Source organism: Chrysemys picta, chromosome 4, assembly GCF_011386835.1.
Source record: "Chrysemys picta bellii isolate R12L10 chromosome 4, ASM1138683v2, whole genome shotgun sequence".
Lineage (NCBI taxonomy): Eukaryota > Metazoa > Chordata > Testudines > Emydidae > Chrysemys > Chrysemys picta.
Window position 1 is genome coordinate 110,591,968 of NC_088794.1, and position 17,356 is coordinate 110,609,323.

The window sequence follows — 17,356 nt, forward strand, 5'->3', positions numbered from 1 at the left end:
CCCGCCCAAAATGGGATGTATGGTCACTCTAACTCTATGATGACACAGACCGATACTGCAAACCTTTATGCATGTGAGTAACCTCACACATGTGAGTAGACTCACTGAACGCATCCATATGTTATCCACTTGCACCCAGGACCATAGATGTTAGGATCTTTAGCTTGTATTCTACAGCCAGGCTTCCAGAATACAGAGCTTAATTAGTGCTGTACGTTTTGTTTGCAAACCAAGCTTAAACTCATTAATGATAACACATACACATAAAGTGTTAACTATATTGTTTCGCTGAAAAAAGAAAATTCATACTTCAAAAAAAATAGCACAGGTAGGCCTATAAACAGATAAAATAATGTTGTAAATCATTTCTATGCCTGGTTCAAAGGAGGTTTTGAAAGCAGAATTATAGAATGAACCCATTTAAATAAGATGGCAAATACTGTGTAGCTGAGACAGATTAATTAACACTGTGTGGATAAAAATATAAATGTCTTCATATAGCAAAATTATAAGCAAGGAGTGTAAATTAAGTGCTGCTGATGTTTTACTAAATACAATAGATGGGTAAACTACCTTGTAAGCTATTTAAGGCAAGCACCATCTTTTTATTATGTGTGTACACAATGGGGCTGATCTCTAATTGGGGCTTCTAGGAGTTATCCCAAGGCAATACTAATAAATGTAGGTCTGATATATGTTCTACTGATGCACTTGTGGAGGACTTGCATAGAACTAGTCAGAACATCAGCAATATTTAACAGATTTTAAAAGATATGATATGAAACTAAAAAAATATGAGCCAGATAGCTAATGTAAACAGGTATATCTCCAGTGACTTAATTGTTGTTACACTGATTTACACTGAACTCACATGTCGCCAGTGAGTTGTCATTACACAGACTTACACTAACCTGGCATATCTCCAGAGACTTTGTTGTTGTGAAACTGATTTACACTAACTTGGCATATCTCCAGTGAATGCAATGTAGTTACCCCAATTTACACCAGCTGAGGATCTGGCCCGTATGGTCCTAATAAATATACATAGATCTATATAATTTCACTGCATTCTGTTCCAGTGGAAAAACAAATGAGCATATTGAAAGGAGCACTGATGTATTTTGTCCTGTTTTTTCACAGTTGCAATCTGGTCACCCTACTCCTGTAGTAAAGTGTTCTGAGGTCTACAGATGAAAAGAACTATAGAAGAGGTAGGTATCATTATTATTGTTTCACTGCTGAGCATTTTAGCAGAGACAACCAACTACTCTGGGTTTGTTAGCTGAGCTTCTCTTGATTATAAATTCTTTTTTCTTTCCTTTCCTTTTTTCAGTAACAGACCAACACTGCCTTGCATGAACATTTTATAGATGAATGGATTATAAAGTCAGAAGGGATCACTGTGATCATTCAGTTTGATCTCCTGTATAACTAAAACACACACACACACACACACGATGGAACATACTTTTTTATTTTCAAACAACAGAAAAATAAGTCAAGATTTTTTTGAGGTTTGTAATATCTGTGTGTGGAAATAAGAGACAAAATTTCTACTTAAAATGTGAGTATGAATTTTCATAAGAAAGCATGATGTATTTCACCTATATAACTAGCTTGGCAGAATGTAGAATTTCAACAGACTATATCAATGTTTATTTTTAAGACTTTTCTATTTTTATCAATTTTGCTTTTCACAGTTGCGGGAAATTATGGGAAGGTCAGACAATTATTTAATGACAGAAAATGCTGAAGTTCAAAAAATTAAAGTTTTATGACTGTTAAAACACAAATTTTCAATCTCATAGGACAAAATAGAAAAAATAATACACCTCTATCTCGATATAACGCTACCCGATATAACACAAATTCATATAATGCGGTAAAGCAGTGTTCTTGGGGGGCGGGGCTGCGAACTCTGGTGGAGCAAAACAAGTTCAATATAACGTGGTTTCATCTATAACGCGGTAAGATTTTATGGCTCCCGAGGACAGCATTATATCAAGGTAGAGGTGTATCGTTAAATCAAAGTCTAATAAGTTGTCAAGCAGCATTTTTCTTACTTTGCTTTTCTGTAAATTTCTATTATTGTTGATGGAAATATATTTTTATGTGTGTGTACAGTGAAATTGAGATTTACTGACTACCAAAAAAATCAAATCTTTCTAAGCCTACACATAATCTAAGAATTTGTTCCTCATGCTAGCTATATTTGCTCTAATTTTTTCAAGCAAAATATAAATAGCAGTCTCAAAATACATAACGAAAATTTTAAAAATCACAGAATCTTTCCACCTCCTTCACCCAAAAGTTAAACCTAATTTTAATACCCTCATAGACTCTATGCAATGCTATAGAGTGGTTCTAATCTAAGAGTTTGACATTCATTGAAGCAGAAAATGTAAATGACATGGGGAACACACAATTCTAAAAGAGAGATAAACAACCAGCCAAAATGGAAACCAGGAATATCATCTGTACACCATATTGCACAGGAATCTATTTAAAGCAGGGATGCAGATATAGTGAGTGCAAGGACATTGGGGAGTGTACTGAGAAAAATTACATCACCTTGCAAACATATGCAGAAACATTGTGAGCTATTTTTAAAAGGGCAACAATTATTATTTCTTCCATAAAATGACACCAAAAAGTTAAAATCCATGCTATGGCATCTATTTTCCTTTCATTGTGAGAGCACATGATACAGACCCCAGTCCTGAGATGGGATCCACATGGGTGGATGCCTTCATTCCATGTGGCGCCCTACTGAAATCCAATTGTAATATGGGGGTCTTAATGTTGAAAGGAGAACGGGAGAAACAAATAGAGATCTTCATTTCCTAGTGGTTAGTTTAAACACAGCTGAACATTTTCATTATGCATAAAATAACTCTCTATGTCCCTACCTAGATTTTGCAAGCATAAATTTCCTGTCAATAAATTCATGCTCACTGAAAATATGCAAACACTCATCTAATCCTGTGCACTACCTCTTTAAAGACATGCAAAGCAAGCACAAGGTTTTGAAAATTTAGCCCTAAGAGTCAAAGTTAAAACCACAAAAGCACAAGGTTCATAGTTAAAGCTGACATTCTGCCCTTTACACTTCCTGTTATATTTACTTACCTCACAGGGGTGTTCTGAGGTTTAATTAGTTGTTTGCAAAACACCTGGAGATTTTCAGGTGATAATATTTTACACATGAATATAGTTGCCATTTCCAATATTTCAAATCACACTCCTTTTGATGAAGTCTGTCATTTCTGCAGTAGACACAACTGAATAGCAGAAGGATACATGTGCAGGCTATACAGTGGGCAATGCACACACAGGAAGGTTAACAAATGTGCAAGGGCAAAGAGAGGGAAAATTAGCTATATGGAGAGGATCCAAGGCCAGGTTACGGCCTCCTCAGCGCCACACCTCCCAGTTCTGGGGCAGGGGGTGAGGGGTGCAAAGGGAGGGGGTGAGGGGTGCAAAGGGAGGGGGTGCAGGCTTTGGGAGGGAGTTTGAGGGCAGGAGGGGGTGCAGGCTTTGGGATGGAGTTTGGGGGTGAGAGGCGGTGCAAAGGGAGGGCAGGAGGGGGTGCAGGCTTTGGGATGGAGTTTGGGGGTGAGAGGCGGTGCAAAGGGAGGGGGTGCAGGCTTTGGGAGGGAGTTTGAGGGCAGGAGGGGGTGTGTGGGAAGTGGGGAGGGGGATTGGGAGGGAGTTTGGGGATAGGAGGGGATGCAGGGATGAGGGCTGTGGGTCTTGGGATGAGGGGTTCATGATGCAGTAGGGGGCTCAGGGATGGAGCAGAGGATTAGGGTGTGTGGGGATGAGGGCTGGGGCTGGGGGGTTTGGGGCGTTGGAGAGGCTCAGGGCTAGGGTGGAAGGGCAGGGTAAGGGCAGCCTGTCTTCCCATTAGTGGATGGGGGCACTAGGACCCGGGGGCAGCAGACAGCAGTTGCTGCTGGCTCTGGCAGTACACGCAGACAAGGGAGAGGCAGACAGGGAGGGGGGACCCACGGAGGGGGGGATGCGCGGAGGGGGGATGGTAGGTGGAGGCTGGGGACCCATCCAACACTCTCCCGCTCCCTGACTGCCCCCCGCCCCCCGGACTCCTCTTACCATTCTGGCTCCACGTGTTTGCAAAACACGCTGCCCGGTGGGTCGGTTTGTGTGTTACACAGGACTACAGACAGGGGGGGGGGGGAGCAGGGGAGGGCTCTGGCTGCTGGAGGCCAATGGGAGTGGGTCAATCGGCCTAGCTGCCCAATCAGCAGCCACACTCTGCATGGAAGGGAGGGAGGGAGGCGAGGGAGAAAACCCCCCCGGACATTTTAACCTTGTTACCAATTCCTCCCGGACGGCTATTTAGAGATGCAAAAGCCGGACATGTCTGGGGAAATACGGATGGATGGTAACCCTAGATTTGGGGCATGGTTTTGCCATGTCACCTCCTCCTGACTAGCAACTCCATTTAGGGCTTCATGCATTGGGCAGCCAAGTATCATGCATCTGGTGTGACTCTCACTCATTTGGCAGCTGTGTCATGATTTCCCACAGCCCAGCTGAGATGTCACACATCTAGTTGGGCTGCAGGAATGGGCAGCAATTACTGCTGGCAGCTGCCAGCAGGCTGGCAATCACTCCGTCTTTCCCCTCTCTCTGCTCCCCTACTGGATCACAGTGAGGAAGAAGATAAAAGGAACAGCCACAGCCAGTGGGGAGGGCCACACATCCATCTCCTATCACCACCCCTATCTTCCAGACACACAACCCCACAGCCAGCCCTCAGTTTAAACCCAGCTCCCCAAACAACCCCAACCCTCCATTTTATACCCACACTCAGCTTACTCCACACACAGCCCGCCCAACCCCCACCTTACCCTGCAGACGGCCTAACCAGTTCCCACACACAGCTTTCAGTTTCTCCTCAGACAGACACCCCCAACTTCCCACCCAGCTATCTTACAGCTTCTACCATGCATCTAGTCCAAGAACCCAGACTCTCTCCAGCAGTTCCAGCCTTTCTCCACCACCCACCCACCCACCTACCCAGAACCTCCAGACACCCTCCAGCATTCACCCACCCACTTACCTACCCCAGCCAGAACTGCCAAGATTTGTGCAGTTCTATGTCCTACCTCTGCCACTGCCAGGGGCTGTTTATGGTCATATGCAAATTGCCATATATAGCAGGCTGGCTTGATGGACTCAAGAACAAGGCAGAAATTATTCTAAGGCTACCAGATTCTGCAGACATGAAGGCAATTCTGAGCAGAACAGCCTTGAGCATCTTCTGAGCCATATATGCTTAGTTTACTAACAGAGTCAGCACTGTGCAGACCCAAAATGTTGTAAGTAGCTCTAGAAGATCAAGCTGGATTGTTTTCTGCCTGAAGGTATCATAAAAAAAATTGCCAGATAAATTCTGGCTCCAGAGTTTTTATTGCTATTGATGTCCATGGAGCATGTATAATGCAGAAAATACACACCTTGATTTTCAGATAAACAGGCTTGGCGGTGGCACACTTACAAAGTGACCCAAAAAAACAAAGAGTTTAGAAGGGGCTTGTTTTGGCTTGCAGACTGTGAAAATTTGGTCTGGAAGTCATTGCTGGTAAATAAATATGTAATACCAAAATGTCCTTGTTCTCTAACACCACTTTAAAGGATGTAGTTTTTGGCTTAACTTAAAAGTAATGTAAAGAGTTTAGCATCTAACTTAAGCACCCAAAAGCAAGGAAAATTAGTACTTATGTCTTCATTTTTTATGGCAGTGCACTGTTTCAAATCATTTTGTTTTATTGAGATCTCTATGGAAGTCTATAAGAAAGCATAAGACAAGATGGTGTTTCCACTGAGATCAGAGTATATCACTGTGCAATGAAATGTTATGAAAAAATAGTTCCTGCAAAAGCTCAGTAACTACTTTCTTTTAAAATTTATTTAATTTAATTTTTTTAGTTTGTTTATTTTAACATCTTACAATATAGGAAAATTATCAGGGTTATATAATAGGAATGTAATATCATCATTAAAGGCAATTATAATGAGTCAGCACAGTTCGTAATTCATCTCAGCTGTAGTGCTCGATATATAATTTTTTTCCCTGGAAGTTGTTAATCCTGAAAATAAAATCAGAATTGTGTTTCTAGTCTACACTTGAAGCACTTTACCAATACAGGTACACTTGTATACTAAACTGGCAAAGCACTCCTAGTATGGACACAGCTTATACCAGCCAGCATAACTGTCTACATGGCAGGCTTTTGCCAGTACAGCTATGTCAGTTAGAGATCACACCTCTTCGCAACCCTGGCCTACATAACTATGCCAGCAAAAGTTTGTAGTGTAGACCAGGCCAGTTGCATTCATGTTCCTCTGTGTATAATGTAAGCAAAATTTGTCTCACTCAACACACTGTATATAAATACACTTCTAAAATGAGCTACCAAATATACAAATATGCAATAAGTCAACTTTGCAAGAAGCTGTCATCTTTTACAAGAGTAACACATCTAAGTTATCATTCATTTTGGTAAAAAGACAACTGAACCCTAAGCAAACTTTATTTCTATTCACTCTCCCCCAAGTTATTTTTTTAAAAAAACAACTCTAATCTTAGCCCTAGTGTAATTATACTGAAGTCAGTGGAGCGGGACCAGCAATAAATATGGCTCAAAGCTTAATGAAACTAAAAACAGACTCAGAAAGTATTCCTTAACCAAATAGATTAAACATCTAATGTCACCACCAGGTAATACAGTCTTAAATAGACTAAGAGAAACAATTTCATTTGGTACTCTCCAAAGACCATCCAGATTCAAGAAAGACTAAACTGCATGTCAAATTTTAATTTTTTACATTCAATGTTTTACTAAATTGGGAACCCATAAAATTCTACTTTGCTCTCTTCAGACAAATCAACCAACCAAAGTAACAGATTCCTCAACTGAGAGCTGGCCAATTATAGCCAAGAACAATATTTACTGATGAAGTTACAAGCCCATGAAAATCCAGGTTTATAATAATGTTGTTGCTCACAGACCTTAAACAATAGCATCTATAATTGTAATGCTTTTAACTCAAAATTAGGACAGCGCAGATGAGTATAATTTCCAATGTTTAATATAAAACATAATCCCACGTGTGTTTAAAATAAATGTAACATATATATTCTAATAGATTGTTGGTTTATTCTTACATTTCATATTCAAATCGAAGTCACTATCAATAACATAGATGGATGCACTGGTGAGGAAGACAGTGACAAAAAAAAGTTCATATAATTTGATCTAACCTCCTATCTGGAGTCTGAAAAGAATGAATTTTTTTTTTCTGCTCAGCAGTTTCAGTTAATCCTCTGTCCAAACATTTGCCCCAATAAACATCAGATTATTTTTATGTTGGCTATAAACCTGTCAGTCCTCAATAAACAGATATACTCATGGTCATTTTACTTCTGCTGTCAAAGAACTGTCAATATACACACTAACTCTGAAACTAACCCGAACTGAGAAATCCAAATGTACAACCATTAATTAGAGTAGCTGAATAGAAAATTGTTCACGGCATGATAGGATTCAAGCAACTGTGGCAATAGGCAGCAATTGGAAGATTCCAGCAGAAGTTAGCAAAAGCCCTGAAGTTAATACTCCAGCTTCTCTTTAATAGAAAGCTATGTGACCTTTAATGCTCTGTCAGACGGAGCCCTACTTTAGTAAATCTCAATTAAATTTTATGTTTTGTGGCTCCCGTTTTCTTGTAAGACAAGAAAAAAAGTTCAAGGGATGGATCCTACTTTGAAGATTTTAATTCCCTGTGGGGACAATTTATTTCCACCTAGAAGGCCTCTCATAGATTTTTTTATTTCCACTTTTGTAGTTGTCAGACTATTTTGTGGATGGAAAGAGTCTTGAAGGCCTTTGAAAGTGACAGTGTTCTGCAAATGACTACATTTGAAATGCTTTTTCTGCTACTCTGACTCTTCCTTCTATTTGAGAAGAAGGGTGGAATGATGAAAAGTGAATGGTTAAAGAGACCATGGAGAATGTTTATGATGAGGTACTGTTCTGTGCAACCATGACATTTCTATTATGATACAGCAGTAGCATAGTAGGGGTAACTTTTCATTAAACAGGCATGGCAGTAAATAAAGATGTAAACACATATTCAGAACGTTGAGCAGCATTTTAGGGACTGACCCTGAAAACACAAATTCTTGGCACAGGGTAGATCGTAACCTTTGAATCTGTCCTGAGTAAGAGATGGTGTGCAGCTGCACATTGCCTCAGGAGCAGATCACACAGTTACTCCCTTCCCAGGGCAAAGTTATTTTATCTCTTTTACATGGTACAGCTTACTTGCCCCTATGGGCACAGGCAGCTACTCTGGCCAGCAATTGGTGAGGTGGTTGGTGGTGTTAGGGATGTGGGGAATGCTGGGTTGGGAGCCCCTGCTCTCCTTCCCATCTCTAGTGTCACAATCTGAGCACAGCCAAGCGAGCAGGGCAGTACGAGGAGCTTACTCTCACTTTATCCTCTGCACAGGCAAGTAAGGGCTGTGCCACTGTAGCTCACAGTGATAATTACTTGTGCAGTCCCATTGGCTTAAATAAGTACTGAGGATGCAAGCATTGTGGCCAGAAGAAAACATTTGTAGAAGCAGGCCCTTAGTAACGACATTTTGTTTACCCTGTTATTCCCTGTTCCACATTTGATTTATCCACTATGTTTACCTACCTTATGTGTGGTTACATTGTCAAAGAGTATTGGAAAGAAATGCCTTCCTTAATACGAGCAAAACTGAAAAGCAGTAATAAGCACTGATAAGGACAGTGGCTGGAATACAGAAGAGAAAAAGACAGGTAGAATGACTCACAGGCTTTGGCTACTAAAGCTTGTCACATTTACTTTTTTAAAAGTCATTGAAAATAAGGGGGATTGGTAAAAGGCATGCAGACTGAGCAGCTGAAGAAACTGTACACAAAACTGGCAATGTCAGATCAGTGCTAGATGCAATAAAAGAGGTTCTATAAATACAATGAGAAGAACTGGCTAGCCAAGAAATGGGATTTTTTTTGAATGGGTAGCTCGCATTGCATAAATCAAGCTAATGCCTTGCACAACACCCACTGTTTGAAGTTCCAATTAATTCTTATTTCGGAAAAAAAATCTCACGTGTCTTAATTACAAAACTTTGGACTTTATACACTTTAGGAGACAATAGAAAAATATAGTACATGCCTTTAAAGGTCAGCCAGTTACAAACATTCATTTGCATGAGTTTTTAATTATTTATTAGTTAATGGAAGTAAAAACATTACCCAATTAAAAAAAATCTGGTAGTATTTACTATTATTTTGGAAACAAAACATAATGAAATTTAGCATATGAAACAATTAAAATGACATTTAAACAAAAAATAAAACCAGGCCACAACATACCTTTTAACTTTATGGTATTTTAATTTTTTAGACTTACAAAGCAATGTGCAATGAGCTAAGCATAGTTTCACCTGTACTCCAAAACCATTTTTTGGGGGTGTTCTCTGCCATTTCTAAAAATACACACTCAGTGCCAAATTCTCAGTTGAACAGCACAAGCAGAGAATTCTAGCCCTTAGTCTTTTGCTGTTTGATCCTACCAATCCACAAACCAAATCTGTATTGAAACCAAGGAAAACCCTTAAAGACTGTACAAACTGGTTATTTATATTTTATTTATGTACACAGCTTCTTTTTTATGAGATGGGCCAGATGGGAAGTACTGTCAACATAGTATTTATTAGCCAGAAAAAAAATCAGCTGCGTACTATGGCATCTGGTCAAGATTTTGTGACCACATATTTCAACATATATTTCAATTATATATGGCAGGATACCATTTTCTCTAAAATCTCAGCTCAGTGATTATTCAGTCAGAATAGCCTTATATGGCAAGAATATAAGGCCAGGAGATCAGATGGTTTAACGATTAGAACAAAACAACTGGGGAGTTTAGATCAGTGTATCTAAACTTGGCTGAGCCACTGTCTTATCATGGGTGAAATTTGCTCCTGTTCAGACGGCCAGCATAAGGCCCATGCACCGTTTAAGTCCCACTTAAGTCTTCAGAATAGGTCCCACGTGGGATTTAAGTGGTGCCTTAGCTTTTCGTTGGCCCACTTCACAGAAGTGAATTTCTCCCTGGATGAACTCAAATATTTTACTCTGGAATGAATCTTTCTCTGTCTCCTCTTTATGATTTCTGTCCCTCATGCTGAGCGAGCACTCTCATAATTCCTCTTTGGGTAGTTGCATCCAGACTTGGGACTGACAGAGCAGCTCCTATTTCATACATTTTTTTCTGGGTTATTTGTTGATATCTGTTTATTTTAAGCCAAAATCACTGACTGTGTCTATCAAACTGTCTTTTCTACACCTTCTTCTTTCAGTCTCTTCCCCCTTTAAGCTGGTACTCATGGATAGATGACTGTCACCATGTGACCTCCTGCCTCCCTCCATGCCCCTGGAAAAACTGAGTAATTACTTTACAGTTTAGGCAGTTCATTAATTACTTTAAAGAGCCTCTGTCGCAGGGCAGTACATTTATTTTTTGTACATGCTGCTGCTTCAGTTACTTTCGTACAGTTCGTACTCTATAAATTTGCTCCCTCCATATCCTCTTCCATACGTCAGTTCCATAGAACAACTCATAGTATTCATTGTCATCCCTCAGAAATAGCTTCTTCTTTGGGGCACTTAAACTGTTACTTCTTATGATCTGTCTACATTAGGGTTTTTTTGCACTAGTATATGTCCAGTGCAAAAATCCCTAATGGAGACAGGCTAGTAGACTAACAGTTGAACAGAGCTGTGTGAATAAATTATTTTTTTTGGTTTGTTGGGAACCCTCCCATTTCCCTCTCCCCCAAATCATTTTAGGTTGGCTCAACAGGAAAACATTTCAAAATTTCCAACAAACTGAAAAGTCAAGAACATTTTTGTTTGAGATCAAATTAAATGTTTTGTTTGACCCTGAGCTTTAACTTAAAAAAAAAAACCCTGAAAGAAATTAAGAAACACAAAAATCATTGTTTTGATTTTTCTCGTAATCTTATTTTATCATTTTTAGATTTTTTTTAATGAAACAATTCAGTGAAATCGACATGAATTCATGAAATGTTTCAGGCAACCTGAGTCTGAATTTTTCACAAAAAAAAGTGTCAGCTGAAAAAATTCACCCAGTTCTACTGTTGAAGATTCAGGATGAAATCTTAATTCAACTGAAGTTAATGGTAAACCCCCTTGTTTGTCTAATCATGTAAGATGGGACAAAGGCACCGAGGGGCAGACTTTATGTCTTTGAGTCTTCAATGCCATTTTAAGGCCTGTCTACATTAGAGATATTTGTACTTCAGCTACAACACGACCATAAGTCGAAACAGTTTAAGTTTTCCAAGGTAGCAACTCTTTGTGAGGAACAGCACCGAACAATACCAGTTGTTCTATGACACAGCAGAGGAATTACAAAACAACATCTCCAATCTTACCGGGGAATACTAGAAGGGAAACACAAAATGTCCTTTTTCAAGCAAACAATAGGTTGACAAGAACACATGCATGCTTGATGTTGGATGAAAGAAGCCCACACTATAGAAAGTGTTCCATCCCTGTAAAACAATAAATCCCACAATCTTGCCTGGGTCATTTTCAGCTTTTATTAGCTTCTTTAAGGTCAAAAGAAGAATCAGGTGAAATTCATAAAGAAATTTCACTTTTCTGCCTCTGAAAATCACCTTTTGTTTCTGCCAAAATATTAGAGATGAATGTAATCAGTGTTTCACTGATGGCAAGAATTTCTCTCATAGTTTTAGCTGGAACCCACTAGAAACTCCGTGCAATGCACTGGTAGATTATAATCTTAATTTAGAACCTTTCCCTGTACAGTACTCATCCTCTACTTCTGCCGACAGGTTTGAACATTAACACTTGAAAACATCAGAAATATTCTGCTCTGACTCCAGATTGAGGTCAACACACTTTCAAAATTAGAAAAATTCTCCACATTTCCTTCCTGTTAACACCACAGAACTCAGATCCCTAATCAGTTCTCTTGAGATAATACCACTATCAAGGTTTTCCCTTATTGTTTGTTATCAGTTAAGCCCATCAAAGGACATGCAACAAAGAAGAAAACGCTTGGTAGCAAAAGGCTATGGCAGCCGTATTAGGGATGTAAGTGTTACGGTCAGTTATCTGTGATATTGCTGATGGGAGAAAGACTAGGAGCAGATCCATTTTGCAGGTTATTGTCCTTCTATTTCATATCAAGACCTAGAGATTTTGTGAATTTGTTTTTGAAGAGAAGCTGCATCACAGGTATGGTATATAATCTGACTGAGGTAATTTACCACACATTTCCTTGCAAATGGCAATAATATCAGCATTAACTGAGTTGTGTTAATGGGATAAGTAGTCTTTGTGTCTTTGAGAAATGATTGAAAAGTACAATATTTATGTGACGAAAACTCTTCAACAACAAACATGTCTGAGTCTTACTGCTGAAGAGAAACTCCACAAAGATATACATAAAAAACCTCATTCTAAAGAATATTAAAAAGGGTTGTTTACTTGAAATTTATGGTAGGTTATAAATCTGAGGGGAAAAGTCTACCTTTTTAATGTATCTTAATTGAAATGAAAATTATTTGTTCCTTTTCCTAATAAAAATAGAACAGGGTGAAGGATTTGTACCTCCAATAGTATATTCAAGTTCATGTTGTCTCTATTACTTTACACCCCTGGACTGGACAAAACTACCCGATGATAGAAGAGTTAAAAAAAAGGCTCAGAAATTGGCTAAATAGGAAATATTCTATTCACTTAATCCCTGAACCTTCAGAGACTCACACACATGCTTAACTGTGTTTTGCCCCACACAACTGTGAGTTACCCCACTAAAATCAAGAAAGACCTCCATTGACTTCCGTAGGCTTTGGATCAGACCCAAAAGACATCAAGCCTCCAGTCCTGCATTCATATCACACCCAAATGCCCATTGAATTCAAAATACTGAATTACTGGTGATTTATACCGGATTTATACTTTTTTAAAACAACTAGATGAAGGAATTATACATTATTCATTTTCCTTTCAGAAGGGATAAAGAATAACACCCACACAAATCAGAAAAAACAGAAATCCTGTTATTTTTTGCAAACTCTTGTATGTTTTTTAAAATGTCATATGCCTTATAGGTGTGATGCACAGTAGTTCTTCAACAGGAATCAAAAAGTAACTTAAAACAACATAATCACTGCAGAGGGATTTGCAGTCTTCTATCTCACAAACTTAATGGAAACATTTGTAAAGATTTCTTTACTTAGTAATTGAAAACAACTAGTTCTGCTACTCTGTACTTACGTAAAAGCACAATTCTATTTCATCCATAGTAAAGTCAAGTATTGAAAATCCATACATTGTAAAATCAGATTTCTATTGTATTTTCAAAGTTCTTGGGGGTAAGCCGGCAAGCTGTATAAAACTGGGATTTAGCTAATTTGAGTCCCCTCTATTATAGGCGAGCATCAATCATGCAGGGGTCCTGTGGCTAATGTATTTAACTTTAAACTTGTGAGTAATCCCACTGAACTCACTGGCATCAGTGAGACTGCTCATGTATTTAAAGTTAAGTAAGGGGGGAGGGATAGCTCAGTGGTTTGAGCATTGGCCTGCTAAACCCAGGATTGTGAGTTCAATCCTTGCGGGGGCCACTTGGGGATCAGGGGCAAAATCAGTAGTTGGTCCTGCTCGTGAAGGCAGGGGGCTGGACTCGATGACCTTTCAAGGTCCCTTCCAGTTCTAGGAGATGGGATATCTCCATTTATTTATTTATTTATTTATTTAAGTAATCTGTTGGATCAGGGGGGAGGAGCCCTAGAGAAGATCTTAGATGCTCCACAGAATCGAGAAGCTGCTCCTGTGGAGCATTAGTTAGGGCAACTGCTGGCTATCCACCTTGGCTAACTTGAAATGCCAGTTAATCAGAGTTCAGAAATTGGTGCTGCACTGGATTGGTGTTATTATATATTAAATAGAGAGGATTTTAATGGCATAGATTCTAGGCCAAATCAATCACACCTGTATTACACTATTGAATTCAATGAGTCCATACTGGTGTAACAAAGAGCATTAAGAATCCTGCATCTAAATGATGTGTAAAACATTTCAGATTGTGTTTATGATGTCAAATAAAATGTTTGCCAAATTCTGAACACAGGAAAAAGGGTTAATTTGAAAGCAGTGTTCTAATGTCTGGAAAGCTGGGTGATTAGAAACAGTCACATAAAATTGACAAATATAACATATGTATTCTTACCCTTCAGTCCGGAAAATAGTCCTAAAACTGTCCCCCAAGCTCTTGTAACTGGTTGGATCAGTTTTCCCTCTTTGAATCTGGAACCTAAAAAATACAATTTATAACAGCATGTGAAGTTCAGGATTTTAAAAGCCACTTTCGGCTTTCCAATTTCTATATAAAAGGGATTTTAAGGTTTATTGATATATCTTATTCATTATTATAGACTGTTCCTGATATTTATTCTTATTAACACTACTTTCATAGGAGTTATTAAACAAAGGAGAAATACAGCTTTAAAAGTAACTTTTTCATAGTTCATAGTACTCAGATAGCCAGCACTTTTACAATTTACTCCTCTTTCTTGTTGTGTAAAAAATAAACTGCTAATCATGGGCTTGATCCAAAGTCCATGGAAGTTCATAGGAGTCTTTCAATGGTCTTTGAATCAGACCCTGTTTTCAGAAATCTGAAGTAGCATATTGTAATGCGTTTTACCACTGTGAAATGAACCTACCATACAATTTCTTATTTTTAGTGTCTGATCTAACTCCAATTAAAATCATCAGGAGATTCTATTGGAAGTTAGATCAGGCTCCTAATAGTCACTTTTGGACATTTATCACAGAGGTGAACAATATAAAATGCAGCTATCAATATTTTAATGAAGTCACCTTTCTTCTGCTCATATTTTGATACATAATGCAGAGGTTTTTAGCAGCGGGCTGACAATACTTGCAGCACATCAGCCTTAAGAATAACAACAAGATTAGGATTTAAGACTGCAAACATATATGCCAGTATTTACAAGTTCTCGATAAAGGTGGTCAGCATAACTCACTGTGTTAATCTACTGAGTGCTCCAAATGGGGTTACACCCACTTCTCAAAGCTGCCAATAGAGAAAAGGAAAAAGACGCTAGACTATATATTTCCCATCCCGCCCACCCTTTGTTTTAAAAGTGTGTATGCGGGATGGGGGTGGAGGCTCATAATGACATCTTTTTCCAGTTTGAGCCTTGGATATAATGTGCTTTTGTTCACAGTTTGATTACACTTAGAAGTCTTTGGCTACATTCTACACAATAAGGGGACTTTGTAGAGAAAGTTATCATCTAAAACCAAAATGTGCACTCTTTCATAATATCTCATTTTTAAAACTATAGAGCTGCAAAGATGCTCACTTGAGTAGCCTAGCCAAGTTCCACATCAAGGAAACTTCGACCAGAGTTGGAAGAACATAATTTCATGTTAGATTTTTTCAATTACTATCCAGTATAAAACAACACAGACACAAATGTTAGTAATCTCAGTTCAGAATAGCATTGTTTGTGGCAATCTACAGACTGCCATTATAACTCATGTAACATCAACCCTGTGCATTAAATAACGCCTGCTTCAAAGAATCATCCAGACATTAATTATTAGAATCAAATACTGCTGCAAGTCCTAAGCAAAAGACAAAACAAGCACGTTTACCTTTTTACTTATATTCTTCACACATAGTATACATTAGTGTTTTAGATAGGTACCGGACCTTCAGTGCTCCAACATACAAATATGGCTTCTTATTCTGATTAGACACCATCAGATTCAAATAATAGTACAATTTTAGTTAAATGATATTAAATAGCAATTTTCTCTTCCATCTTAACTGGATTCAGCAGGATCAAAAACGGTTTTTACATTTCAGCAAAAGGCATTCTTAGTTTTGCCTATCAGTGTTTCCTAAGCTGTTTGCAGTAACAAATCTAAGCATTTTCTTCACTCTGGGAGACAAATTTCCAGTGATGTAATATAATTCTTTGGGCAATTATGAAGGCAAACCCACACCTCTTTTGAATGCATTTAGAAGGAAACGTTGGATCGCTCCATAGTCCTAAGAAAAGCAGTTCAGGCACATGTGGGATCTCCATCTGAGGTAACCTCTTTTATTAGTGAGAGAACTTGCTGCCAAGTTGGCAAAGTAGAGACTGCTGTTCTAGAGGTTTACACTCATATGAGAGTTGATGCATAACATTTTGTCTGAAAAGAACCCTTGGGAAGGTTAATAGCTGAAAATGCCTCAGTGGCATCGCACAAAGTCCAACAGTAATAACAGCAACGGAATGTTGTAAGTTGTTACATTATACTAGCCAAGAAATCTAGACTGAAAAAAAAAATCTTAGCACACACAGACATGTAGGATTTATACTAATATTAGTATTTTTAAGCCTTGATCATTTATACCTCAAAGTTTAAATTCAAAAGTGATGGGCTCCATTTGTTGTAAAAATAAACCTTTTAAAAATCACTAATAATTGAAAGAAATTGTAGACTAGTATTTACATAGAAAGACAGTCCTATACCATAAAACTTTTTTCAAAAGTTTTAAGACTTTTGTCCTAAGCAGAAATTTAGAATAAAGGTGATTGTTTCTAAAATACTCCGGGAAAAACTTAGGCCCCTATCCTGTAAATACTTATGCATGTGCTACCTGTACACATACAAATTATTCAACAAGACTACTCATGTGCATAAATTTAAGCACATGCATATGTATTTGCTGGATTGGGGCCTTAATCCTGGGCTACCCCAATAGAGATAATATATAGTAAAATTATTTTACTTTAGCTTTATCCTAAGCCTGCTGTACTGTATATTTCTTAATACTTAATATTTCTGCTCGTAAAATGCAGAGACAGAATGAGCACTTTAATAAAATAATAGTCAATTTATTTGTATCAGTTTATGGGGTAAAAGGATAACTTCTTACTAAAAATGTTAAATACTATTTTTTACATTTATTTCAATTTCTTTTTTAAAGGGAGAGAAGATCTTAGTATTAAGCAAGTCCATTTGTAACACTGACACAAACAACATATTCCTTCCTTTAGGGTTTTTGGATCCATTCCTTCCCTAGTAAATCTTTTTAATAGCTTTAACAGCAATCCTAAAATACATGCCAATTATGTGCTCTAATCTAGATCTGTGAACTGGGTTATTTGATTTGGAATCGCTTGCCTCAATAAAAGAAGGTTTAACTTT

The 17,356-nt window shown here is 38.2% G+C and overlaps 1 protein-coding gene across 13 annotated transcripts in view; it reads right to left on the bottom strand.

The window, feature by feature from the left end:
* Nucleotides 1-17,356, bottom strand: part of SLC25A21 (solute carrier family 25 member 21) — a 378,608-nt gene that overhangs the window by 66,770 nt on the left and 294,482 nt on the right. For 10 of the 13 annotated variants that reach the window (XM_065593323.1, XM_065593325.1, XM_065593327.1 and 7 more), the window contains one exon: nucleotides 14,352-14,435. The exons of the other annotated variants lie outside the window; for them this stretch is intronic. In XM_065593323.1, the coding sequence (XP_065449395.1) occupies nucleotides 14,352-14,435 (84 nt within the window). The remainder of the gene's footprint in view (nucleotides 1-14,351; nucleotides 14,436-17,356) is intronic. 13 annotated transcript variants of the gene reach the window in all.